At 40.9% G+C, this 13,154-nt stretch overlaps 1 protein-coding gene across 1 annotated transcript; it reads right to left on the minus strand.

The window, feature by feature from the left end:
• Positions 1 to 756: 756 nt before the first annotated feature.
• LOC115026328 (ubiquitin-conjugating enzyme E2 Q2-like) lies at positions 757 to 12,913 on the minus strand. Its single transcript, XM_029459114.1, has 13 exons — positions 12,184 to 12,913; positions 11,679 to 11,783; positions 9,808 to 9,930; positions 9,421 to 9,474; positions 8,857 to 8,997; positions 8,604 to 8,688; positions 7,488 to 7,548; positions 7,311 to 7,401; positions 7,158 to 7,216; positions 6,989 to 7,037; positions 6,751 to 6,846; positions 4,946 to 5,012; positions 757 to 4,003 (listed from the first exon to the last, which is right to left on the minus strand). The coding sequence occupies exons 1-13, from the start codon at positions 12,340 to 12,342 to the stop codon at positions 3,972 to 3,974; spliced, it is 1,122 nt and encodes a 373-aa protein (XP_029314974.1). The 5' UTR covers positions 12,343 to 12,913; the 3' UTR covers positions 757 to 3,971.
• Positions 12,914 to 13,154: the final 241 nt, after the last annotated feature.

Consider the following 13,154-nt stretch of genomic DNA (forward strand, 5'->3'; position numbering starts at 1 on the left):
GAATGAACGAGCTGTAGCAGTCGTCTTCTCATGTTCTGTATTTTCCTGTAGGACACACATGACCTGCTTTGCTGTGTGCTGAGTTGTAATGTTTTAGTTTTGAATAGTTAAATCAACAGCGTACTTTGAGCAGCACAGTTTGGGTCAACAAGAGCTCCAGTTGGTCTAAAAGGGTGGGGGGGGGGGGGTCCTGCTTTATGTTGACTCTGGATCCAAGCTGACGCCTGAATCTTTTGGCAAAGAACACCATCTACTGGAAAACTGAAGGAATACATGAACTGGAAAACCAGATTCAACGTGGCCCAGCTGTAGCTCAGTTATAGAATACATTACATTAACCTGCTTATTATTTTATCCATGAATCGTTTGGGCTATAAAACGTCTACACCAGTTTCTCAAACTCCACATTGATGTCTTTAAATGTCTCGTCAGATATTCACTTTAATATGTTTAACAGAGCAGGAAGTTTCCATATTTAGGAAGCTGAAAAATGCATTTCTGTAACAGTAATTAGTTGTCGATCGACTGATCATTGCAGCTCTGCCGTAAATGAATTATAGGTTAGTGGGTTCTGTGCTGCACGTATGAGCTTCTTTGTCCTGTAACCAAAGATCCAGTTTGACCTATTTATAGGGTTAGTGCCAACATCAGAATGTGTAACTGTCCCTGTTTAGGAGCGATACGTTTTCATTGGATAGATGACTCTTCCACATGTGTGCTGATAAACAACTTTCATTAGATCAGAATAAAGACATATTTCATAAAATTCTTTATTTATAAACTTGATGCAAGTTTACAAATTATTTTACATGGTCAAAATCACCCTTGCAATGGAAAAAAAATGGAACCAAACCAAAGCATGCTAACAGTGCATAACTTTATAACCCGGCCACTGCAGTTAATGAAGCAAGGTAAAGAACCCAGAATCAGGCTAATTCAGACCTCGGACCAATATGTCGCTCGCCAAAGCAGAGAAGGTTTTTGTTAGACAACAGGCGTTGGTGCGAGAGAAGCTGTTACTCGGTTCACAACAGACTTGGGAGTACACCATTATTCCAAAGTTTAGGTTAAAGATTTGGGCTAACAATTGTTCTGATGGCACACAAATCTGAACTGCTACTTTTGTTGGGAATCCTGGCGTCTAATCGAAGCAGGTAGGATGTCTCTAACGCCCACGTGCCTCTCATAGTATCTGACCTGGTTCAATAAGCGGCACACGGGGATAAATGATCCCGTGCGCTGATGTAGGAAACCACAAGTTAAGTAAACAATTAATGAAAAAAAACGGATACATCTAGTCTTATTACCACCCGACCCAACCACTCGTTGCCTTCAGTAGCTTGGGGAAAAAACACCCATTGATATATTGACATGCAAAATACAGCAATATCAAAGAGACCGGGCAGATGTGTTGAGAACCCCTCGTCAATCGCAGGTTAATCTGAGGGTGGGAGCGAAGTCCCCGCTCCAAATATCTGATCATTCCAAAAAACTTGCTTAATATTTATTTAACCTCAACAGTAAATCAAAGAATCTGAGTGTGTGTGTGTGTGTGTGTGTGTGTGTGTGTGTATGTGTGTGTGCAATTCAACAGCGAAACACACTGCGATGCCGATTGGTAAAAACAGATGTCGTTCTAAAAATGGCCCGAAAAAGATTGACACGTTCAATCTTGCATTTCGTGACGATATTCTGAAGCAATCCTTAGCAAAGTCGCGTGTGCAGTATGTATTCCTGAGTTTGCTTCTCCAGAGAATGCAGAGGTGGGCTCAACAAAGTCACCAGAATGAAGTGATTAGTACATTACCAATGGCATCACAACAGCTAACAACCATGCCAATGATCCGTAGTCATGTTGGGCTAATTCTCTTTTTTTTTTTTTTTTTTTTTTGCTTGTGGTGAAACGAGAAGAAGTGACACTCGTTATACATATCCTGCAAGTCTAAACAAATGTCAGACAAGTGCTGAATACGATGTTTTGTACCCATCTCTAACCTGTTTTGAAAGTATTGGTGTCGTGATTGAGGTTAGTATCACTGAGAAAAATTCTAAATCAACTTAAAACTGAGGAATGACTGTATGAATTAGCATAACTAAGCTTTCTATGCTGGTTTTCAGGACAATATACTTAAAACAATGCAAGTAACCACACAATAGAACACCCACAACAAACGTGTAACTGCATTAATTGGAATGCTCCACACAGTTTTCTGCATATTATTCACATTACATCAAAGCCCCAGCACGCTGAGGGGTACAGCGGTGCTGAGAGTGGTTATGAATAGTAACCAGAGAGGTGGTAATGGGAAGAGCTGGGTTTCTCCTGTGGCAAATCTAAACAAATATTTATCAAACCTACACAAATATTCTGGAAATGGAACATACTCCAGTCAATCTTCCCAGGTGTGAAGCCAGAAGGTATACGGTCGAGACTATTGCTGTGAATCTGAAAACTCCGGCTGCATTTTTAAAACCAGCCATGAGGTCAAGGAAAAGTCAGAAGGTAAAAAGGTCACTTTTTTCCCCCCAAGACTGTTACGACTGCAGGATTGGCAAAGTGCTCAGGATGTGAACCAGCTACAAGAACTAAGCAGGTGACTACACTGTTAAGACTAATCTTCTTCAGTACAACAAAACTCCACAAGACTCGTGTCTTCACTGCATAGCCTTACTGAGGTTCATCCGGTTTGAGTGATTAGATATGAATAGCCAAACCTCTGGAAAGCCAGAAATAGCTGCGCGCGTCTATGCCATTATTGTTACGGCCATTGTAGTTGGGAGGTGTGTCAAAGAAGGGGAATGGTACTGTTGATGTTGCCAATAACATGAGGATTACAAATCAATAATTCAAAAAAGAAGAAAAGAAAAAAGAACAAAACCGCAGTAGTCATTAAGCTTACATAAGATCACGGTGTACTTTTGTTTCCTTGAAGCAACTTTATCTTATTCTAAATGGGTCTTGAGAAGTTGCAGTGCCCCTGCTGTTAATAGTCAAGGGTATATAGTAATACAGTCTTTGCCCAGTCAAAGACCCAGACAAGGTTACATTATAAACAATTAAATCCTTTTGCAGAAATACAAATTTACATGTTTACACGTGGAGTTAAAATCAACTACATTACAGTGTGATCCAAACCAAACACGCCCCTGCTTTGCCTGGTCATGTTTCTTGGGTTGCCAACCTACGACACACCAAACCTCTCCTGCAGGGAGTTTGTCCAGTTGCTGGTTGTGATGATGACGGTGGTCTCCAACTTTGGAGCTCAGCAGAATGCTGTTCTTCATTATGGGCTGTGCCACCCAGCCTGCAAAAGTCTCTTCATCTTCCTCCTCACCTCAGGGCTACAAGCTTTAAAAAGATAAGAGGTTTGAAAGCAAGCTAGCCTCAGAAGCAGGTTATTCCAGAGGAGGGATCTTGGCATTGCAAAGATAATACATGAGCACAATATTACAGAGGCCGTCCATGGAGAGAAAAGGTTGTGGTTCTTCCACCACCAGCATTTAAATGTCCTTCTAAGCCACCACTGAATCATATCAAGGATCCAGTCTGTGACCAGAGAGGCAGTGTCCAGCGTCTGGAGCCTCACACTGCCGCTGCTGGCGGATAAAGCCATGCTGCACCTTTACAACTCACAGCCACAAGTAACCTTGGCATGCTTAACGCCAAACCCAAAGGCCGAGTTTGCGCGATATTTAGTCCAACGTTTTCCTGGAGTATGGGATGAATGTCGCAATGGAAAAATAAGATTGTATCAGACCACAGATGTACAGAGAGATAAATATTAAGGAGAGGAAACCCTTGCGAGTAGCTGATGGATGTACATTTCAGGTGGGGCTGTGTGTTTAAATTTGGTTTGGAGTTTAAACTCTCATGTAGAGAACAAAAAGGGTTTGCAGGATAAAAAGAAAATATTGGTCGCAAGGAAAACATAAACAATGTGGTCCCAGTGCAGGAAAGGCAGGAGTCTGTTTTAGCCGTCCTCCTTAGGGGGTGTGTACCAGCCTAGGGGGGGAAGAAACAACAAATAATGACTATGCAGTAAACAAAAACAACAATGTACAGTCAACAGGCCTCCACCACCAAAAGCATCAGAGCTTGTGGCTGCTTGCACAACCATGTCGGGTTAATGATAGAAAACACCGGGTACAAAGAGTTCAGAGGTTCATAACGTTCAGCCAGGCTTTCAACTCTCAACTATTATATTCTACAGAAATTAAATATAGCTCAAAGTATCCTGACAAAAAGGTAATGTGTGTACTTTCAGCTGCGCTCCCGGCAGCATGGCGTTTTCACAGTGGTCAACGACAGCATGACAGTTGCATTAATGGTCATGTTCATCCAATAAAATGAACTTTAAAATGTGAATGTTGATTCTATTGTCAATTTTATATTAAACTGCATATTAGTGTGTGTGTATATATATATATATATATATATATATATATATATATATATATATATATATATATATATAGCCGTCAGAGCATTCAGTTCATATATAGCAATGATGTTGTAACGCTCGTCATTGGACCTGAACATGACATTTTGAATAACAGGCATTTGGTTATCAGTAAGTTATATAAATAAATAATAGTTGTTAAGACCATTTGGACATGTGTCATCTTAAAGAGATAGAACAGTGCAACTACTACATTCCTGACTCACTGTAACCAACACGTGTACATCAGTTAATTAAACATTCATTGGACTTCAGAAATGATGCATTTAATTAAAAATGTGTGTAATAATGTGGACTGCATGCATGTAAATGTTGACCATGTTTGATACACACACACTCACAGACACACACAGACACACAGACACAACACACACACACACAGTACAAGCAATAATTCCCTCAGCTTTGCTGCATGGGAGGGATCTGGTTTCAGTAAACAAGGTCAGTAATGCACTCCGTATGAAACAGGAGACAAAAACACTCACCGTTCTTTTCATGGATCTGAACCAGGGATTTGTAGGACTGCTGTGCTCTGGCAAGATTGTACTGGTTCTGAATTAAAAGATGAAAATGTGCACTGGGTTAATGACGACCGTACAGAACAGGAAACGGCGATGGAAGCAGAAGAAAGCGCATCTCACCATCTCCACATTTCAATAACAAAAACCACGTATGCTGCAGGATAACAGAACGTGCACATCCAAGAATTACAGAAGACTTTGTACAAATCTTTATGAAAGAGGTTCACTGCAGCAAGAGTGTAGCAATGTGTGCAGCGCCATACCTGCGTTTGGTCTCATAAAGATGGACTTTAAATCAAAAATAATAGTTTAAATTCATCCATTGCACAACGCTTTCTACTTCTTCGCCATCTTAGGGAGGACTACTGCAATGAATTCTGGGTAAAGACCTTTTCAAACAAACATTGACAGGGACAGGGTGCCTACATCTGTTTTTATTTCTGTGATTGGTCTAACTTGCATTAGATCAGAATTTAGACTGGCACCACAGACTAGTCTAAAGTCTCGCTGTGGAAGCGGCCTTAAGCAGCCAGGTAAACTTAATTAATGGCCAAGAGGGTGAAGATGTGCAGACAACATCTACATTATCTCAATCTTCTTCACACTTGCGACTGAAACCACTATGTTCCTATTTTAATACGGCCGTCTTTCAGGTGCGAACCTGCGAACCAAAAGAATGTTTTTATGTGTCAAGTCTATTTTCTTCCTTCAGTGGTTGTGTGTGCGGTCTGGAGGACGTGGGTGACCTGCACTCAGTGCTGTGTGTGAAAGCATCCTGTGTGGATACAGAAGGACTGAAGCTGCTCTGCTTACGTGACTGTAGCAGGTCCATAGTGACCCGATTGTAACTCTTTAGTTTTAAAGAAGACCGTGTTCACCTTTTCAGAATTAAGTGAAGTGGTTTCAGAGCAGGTGCTTAACCCTGACTGAGACGGGTCAGGACTGCAGGCTAACATGTGTTGACCTCTGTTTGTCCCAGGTTACTGAGCAAATCTGAAAGTGGTATGAGGTGTAAAGATCATCATTTTTCCAGTACTGGTAGAGCTTTAATCCACCACAATCCTGTTGGGCCTCCAGTAAAAACTGATAGAATCCAATTTATTTGTTGACAAAAATACAGGTTGCCCTTTGATAAAAATAACTTCCCATGCTCATTATAATACTAACAAAAGCTATGACCCATTTGCCCATGGCTCTCCAGGTAATCAAGGTACCTCTTCACTATTAAAATGATACAGAAGCTTAAATGTGAAGAAAGAAACATGCATGTTTTCCAAATAAATTTGATCCCAGTTGCACATTATGCTTACCCAGCATGCATCAGATTGGGAAAGGATGAAACCTGAACATATAAAACTAAATAAAGTGAGAAACATCAACTCATTCAAGTCAAACTAAAAACACACTAAAGGGGGTTTGCCTCTATGAGCTTCTGAGAAGAGCTTACATATCGGTTACGTTGGTACTTATCAAACTCAGAGAAGCCGGAACATAGATAGTGTCATCAAGAGAACATGACAAGTACATGACAAGTACAAGTGACAGCACAAACAGATAAGCATCTACTTTGATCACCCTCGGGGTGAAAACAACACATAACCAGCTTTGGCTGCAGAAACAGGAGATTCTCTCACAGCACAGCAAGCCGTCGTTTAGAGCCGGGGAACCTCTGTGTCAAAGCATGGTCATCGTGGTCCGCATCACTCATCATGAGAGCTGAACATCATCACAAGACATTGAAAACACACCTCGAGTGCTTTCTCACTTACTTTATTGGCTCCAAACTGCACTCTGGCTTTTCCTTTGACTAAAGTAGCATTGATCTGCATGATGACAGACTCAATGGAATAGGCACTGCTCCAACCCTGCAATAGGAAAAATCCAAATAAGAGTAGGTTTTAAAAATGTAAAAGAAGGAGATGCAAATATTAAATCCAAAAATTGTTATATTATATTATACAGAGCAAATTCACCTTCAGCTACGGCTTTAAGAAACATACACTTTACCTGTTTGGTGAGAAGTTCCATGCACAGGGCACCTCCTCCAAGAACATAACTTAAGAAAAGAAAGAAAAGGAAACTTTTAATCAGTTTGTTTCACCAAGTCAGCCCCAACTAATAACATATTCAAAGGGGATGGAAGAAACTGAAAAGTGTACCAGCTAAATGAACTCACCCTCCGGAAAGCACAGGTGAAACCACCCGGACAAACGGTGGATCAAAGGGGAAATTATCCTGTAAGGCAGAACCAGCAGAAAATGTTAATTAACAGACTTCAAAGACTCCAAAATAGAGTTTCAATTTTATAAATCCACTTAATTTTACTCACTTTATATGAGAAGTTTAGTAAAATGTAATCCATCCCTTCCTTTTCCTTCAGGACTTGTAAATCACTGTGTAAGGGACTATCTGGATCCACCCTGTTGGTCATTAAATGATGCAATTAGTCCATGGTTATGCCAACATAGAGAAAAATAATACGCGACACAAGATCACAGTTACTTACGTCCTTAGTTTGACGTGCCATTCATACAGGCTGTCGTTAACCAGCTCCACTGAATAGATGCCTGCAAAAGAAATGGATTAGTTCTCAGGTGTCTCCCAATGCAAGGTTCAGTGAAGCCTGTGATGATCGAATCTCCCTTTTCATTTATAAAACTGAAAGGTAATGCAATGCATTAAATGTTTTCACTAGTACCTCCACTCTCACACCACGCTCAGTTAATTCTGTAGCAATTATTTTAAAGAAATGTTCAAAAAAGGTGAAGAATTTATAAATAATAAAATACTTCAAAAATAGGTTTTCAAATGGAGTCTGTCGTTTTTTAAGGAATGTCTTTTTTTTGTTAAGCTGCTGTGGAAAGTGTGTCAATGTGCTGTGGGTGGGGCCAACAAGTCATAAAGTGTTAGGCTTTTGAATTCAGCAAACAGAATCCCAAATGTTCACGTGTGATTGTATGAACTGCTCTTGCTATTAGGGTTGCGTACAGAACTCAGTACTTTTAAGGCACCGACCGCATCACTCCTGTACCACAGAGCACCGATTTCCGTTAAATCAATCGGTGCCAAATCTCGGTACCTGAGAGCGCATCTGGGTGAGCGAGTGTGAGCCGCCGCGCTGGCAGAGAGAGAGAGAGAGAGTGAGTCAGCAAGACAACGACACCCTGCAGCTGGCGAGCTGAAAGCGGGCACAAGTGTTCAAAACTGAAAGCTGACAACATTCGTAATGCGAGAGACAAAGCCGGCCAGGGCAACAAGTCTCATTTGAGAGTGTGTGTGTGTGTGTGTGTCCTGGTGACAGACGGGTTTGGGAAGGTAGGAAGGGGTTTTTATTTTGTGTTCTAAACAATGAAGGTTTAAATTTAGAAGTTTGAACTTTATTATTTACATGTGAAATTCCATTTTTATTATAATATATAATATAGAGAGTCGACAGTACCCAAGCCTGATTGCATTGCTTGATGTTCACCAATACTAGTCAGTCAATCAAGTGGATATAAATGATGCTCATTGTGTGTGAGGGTTTGTAGATTTATATGAGAGTTTCCGGGTAGAACGGTTTGAAAATGGTCTTTTCACTGAGATCTGCACCAAAGAGCAGACCATTGTGCAGAGTGCATACCTGTCTTGTAACTCTGAGACCTGTAGATCTCTCGGAGCTCCTTCATCAGGCGGTCAGACGCTTGCACTGAACCAGACACCGCTCCCTGCGAAATACAAAACAGTAACAATAAAGACAAAAGAACACTTTGAGAACACCTCAATTCACTGTGAGTGTAAACCTGTCATCTGTTAGGATATCATTAAAAATGTGTTTCCAACCTCAAAGCCCTTAGAACAAATAAAGAAATGTACTTTACTGAATAAAGACTTACATTCAAGTGGTCCTGCCTCTGGTTCTTTCGGATTTTCTCCAGGATGGCCAGATTCTCCTTCTCGATGCCATCATCCTCGGATTTCTTCCCATCCACAGGCTCCTCCTCTTTCATTTCATAGTGGTCCAGATCCTCTATGTCCTGTTGGTTCATATTTGATATTTTTGTTCTCCAGCAAAACATGCAACATAAAAGACAGCTCAAGAATCAGAGCCAGTGCCAAGTCAAAAGATGTGAGAAAATGTGATGTGGTTGTAAAAAAAAGAAAACATTTACATTAGCTCATCAATATCCAGGGTGACTAGATCATAATCACATCAAACCTAAATGACAATAATCATGTGTATGTATTGGGGGAGGATAAGGTCAGACATACAAATCAAAACATATGTGAACATTGGCATCTTTATTTAACGATATGCTTTCCTAAACCACATTCCATACTAACATGAACGTCTGCCTAAACATTCCTCTTTCAAATGATGTGCGAGTAAGATGAGAGTTTCTTTACAGCATCTAGCACAACCTCCTAAAAGCAATACATTAGGTGTTTAGATTACTTACCTCTCCCATCTCTTCCTCCTCCTCTTCTTCAGATGTGACCTCCTCTGTCCCATGCTATACAAAGACACACACAAAGAATTGAGTCCAGCTGAATAAAGTCATCCCTGAGCTGACTGGTGGTCTTATTTGACATAAGACCACCTTTTACTGACCATAACCACAGAAAGAACCTATTGATCAGTTAAGAGAACAACTTTACACAAATCCCCAAGGCCCTCTGTAATGTAGGCTGCTATTTCATTAGTGAACAAAAGTGGCTCGGAAGTGCATAATAAAGCATCCTTATTTAAATATTTATGCCTTATTCCTTAAAAGAAATCAAATACTGGCCATGTTCTGGCCGTGCCATGGGGAGGCATTTCACAAGAGCAAACTAGGCATCCTTGCCTTTCGGTCTGGTCCCACGGGGCCAGCAGGCAGGGGCTGGTCCAGCATCTCCACATCTGGATGTTGGGGAAGGTTGTACAGCCGACAAAGATCACATATGAGTTTCTTCAACTGCTGCAAAAGCTTGGAAAGACAAAGCACAAAGAGGAGGGGATACAGAGTTAGATAAACACAGCAATGCCACGTGTCAGACTTGTGACAGAAACCCCTTTCGTAGGCATGAACAACAGTAGATTTTAAAGTCAAGTCCCTTTTATTTATAAAAGTGCAGTGGTCATGGAAAATGTGCCTGTTTCAAACGGGCTGATTGCATTGCCTTCAATATTGCTGCTTGCAGCTTTCTCGAGAACCTCTCATCCATACAAATTCATGTACGTACCTGTAAGAGGTAATATTGTAGTGAGCAATAGAGAGCGAGCTGTACCGAGAATGACAAAAGACATACTAGCTTTTTAAGCACGTGTTTGTGTCGTATTAGCATATCAATGCAAGGCAGCGTCATCGCCGCAATCGGCAGTTAATGGGGGTCCCCTCTCAATACAATACACAGTGTGTACATAACGCACTACAAATAACTATGTCCCGTAGAAATCAAGAGCCCACACTCAACACTGCACTTCCTTGGGTCCTCTGCCGTACACCCGCCAAGTGCGAAGTCGATCTGATAAACAGTTGTTGAGAAAATCGAAGAACAGACAGCCTCCTTCTACTTTAGCTGCTATCAGCTAGTGTGTTCTGCCTTTACAAATGTGGTGCAATTTGAATATAGGGTACCACTAAAACATCTGTGCAACAGTAAGAAAACAGACAGCTAAAAACACAACATTAGCCTAACAATGCTGTATTCTTATCTGAATGTAGATTAGGTGCAAACTGCAAACCAAAAAATGAAAGCACTTCTATAAAAAGCAACAACAATTTAGTGTCCTACAAACAGAGCAGCATGAATAAGTAGGCTAACTAAGCTCAGGATGTCACCACACATGTAGGATTACATAAGAATCTGCTTGTCACACACATTTTGACCTCAAAGGTTGTCCCAATTGATCTAATGAAACGGCCATTTGCTCTGCTTTAAACTTGCCTGTTTGTACACACACATTTGTGCTGAAGTTGTTTGTTTATGCTTGAAGGCCCAGAAGCCTATTTTAATATACATTCCTAGGTGTGTACACCTTGTAAATATAACACTAAAATGGCAAAAACTCAACGTGCATCAGTGAACACTTTAACTAGTTCAATGTAGCAAAGAATCTTAGAAGAATGATGCAAGAAATGTTAAAAAAACAACTTTATGAAATTAACTCTTGGATACAAATGTATAATCCAGTACTAAGTGAAATTAGTATTCAACAAATCTAAATAATAGCTGGATCAACCAATCAAAGTCCAGAATAAAGCTCAAAAAGATTAAAACCGCAATTATCTGCTTCCTTCTGATGAAGCTCAACACAGCATGCAGGCATTATGTCACAATAATGCAAGGAAAACACTCCTGCTGAGAGGCAGACTGGTCAATAATTGTTTAGCCAAGCAATTCAGTAAATTCAAATACAGTGTAGTCTGTTCATTAGGCATATAGCTCAGACATGCTATGAAAGCATTTCGGCTACATCAGCTCTGTTTTGATATAACAGTATATATATTAAGAATTAGTCTCGGACATATATTATCTCCTAATCCTTTTTGTTAACCTAAAGCTGCCTCACACGGTAACCGGTGTCTTGTAAGTATTCACACAAAACCTACGTGTTCAGGCAACATCCACTATGAACACTAACATCGTCAGCGGATCCGCACAACGTGTGCAAAAAATCGTTAGGTTTTCCCTCAGTGACACATAGTGAAAAACAAAGAGTACGGATAAATACCAGGGTGCTGCCTTTTCTCACATCTTCCAACCTCTCCAAAACTTGCGCCAAGCTCGGGTCATCAGAGTCCACAAACCATATTGGCGGTGTAGATGGATAAGATTCCTAAAAAAGACATAGGGCACAGTAAAATAGAGACAGTTACATGAATACAAGTGAGCTATGTACACTGTCGTGTCGCAGGGCTAAACATAGAATCAGTAAATAACGTATAATTTGATTTGGCGACATTAGCATTCAGAGTGCAGCGTTAGCTAACAGCTAGGGGCTTATCAACACTGTGTAATGTTGGATTGTCAGAACAACAAACCCCCCATGAATACTGCGTAGCTCCCACTGACACTCGCTTATGAAACTACGCAAAACCTGTCCCGCATAGCATCAGATTTTACAGTTGTTGAGGTAGCCTGCTACCTGGTTAGCAAGTTAACCAGCTAACTTTAGCTTGCTCACGACCAACAAGGGAAGTGTATAAATCCCGGCACTTGTGTTCATATCCCCTTACCGTTATATTACAGTGGATAATTAACAGTTTTTCCCCTGTTACATTAAACTGACAGCTCAACTCGTCAGGCTTCCAGTCAATGATCCTAAAGCGTTCGTGGTTTGGATCAAAAATGGACTCCAAAAACTTCAGTTCGGCCTTCAGCCCCGACACCGACATCTTCCACGCATCTCCGGCTGGGCCGCTGGGGAGGGGGAGAAGTCGGGACTTAGCTTTTAGCTAGCTAAAGCCACAACGCAAATGTCTGAACAAAATTGGTTTCAAATGTGACAAAGAAATTGAGGACTGTTCCGGTAGATGTAGCTGGATATCCAGTCACGTTACCAGCTATAAACAGCGTCCGGTCAAATGTCAGCGCAACCGGACAGATTTGCTGAAGTAGCTAACGTTAGCTAGCTTTCAGTTAGCAATTGAAAACAGCGCAGCGCTTGGCAAGATGCTAGCGAGAGAGCTAGCGAGCTAGTCCGTTGTTGTTGTCTTTCCGTCTATTGTTGTTGTCTGCCTATGATAACAACAGTTAAAGGCTCTTGCGGTGTCCAGTGACCATCTCTTTACAGTCCCATCGAACAGTTCTTTATAGTTGACTCAACTGGGAAACTATCACATCATCTCCACGATGTGAACTTATATCCCGCTGTAGGGATAGTGTTTTTCATCCCGGTGTACAACTGTAGCTGGCCTCTTGTGGGGTTTAAAGATGGCGTTCTGCAACCTCCCCGTTCCCGCAGAATCCCAGCATACAGCGCGTCAACAATTTATCTGAGGGTTAGGAAATAAAGGAAAGTTTACAACAGGGGATTATTTAGTCCATATATCCAATGTGATTTTATTTAATTATTGTTTTTGTCAGGGAAAATTACCAATTTCCTCCTTCAGATAATATATACTAGAGTTAAACATAACCTAGATATAATTTACCCTTACCAGTAAATAATTTGCCTTGATTTTGATTACATTTACATAGACATTAT

This window comes from Cottoperca gobio, chromosome 3 (assembly GCF_900634415.1).
Source record: "Cottoperca gobio chromosome 3, fCotGob3.1, whole genome shotgun sequence".
Lineage (NCBI taxonomy): Eukaryota > Metazoa > Chordata > Actinopteri > Perciformes > Bovichtidae > Cottoperca > Cottoperca gobio.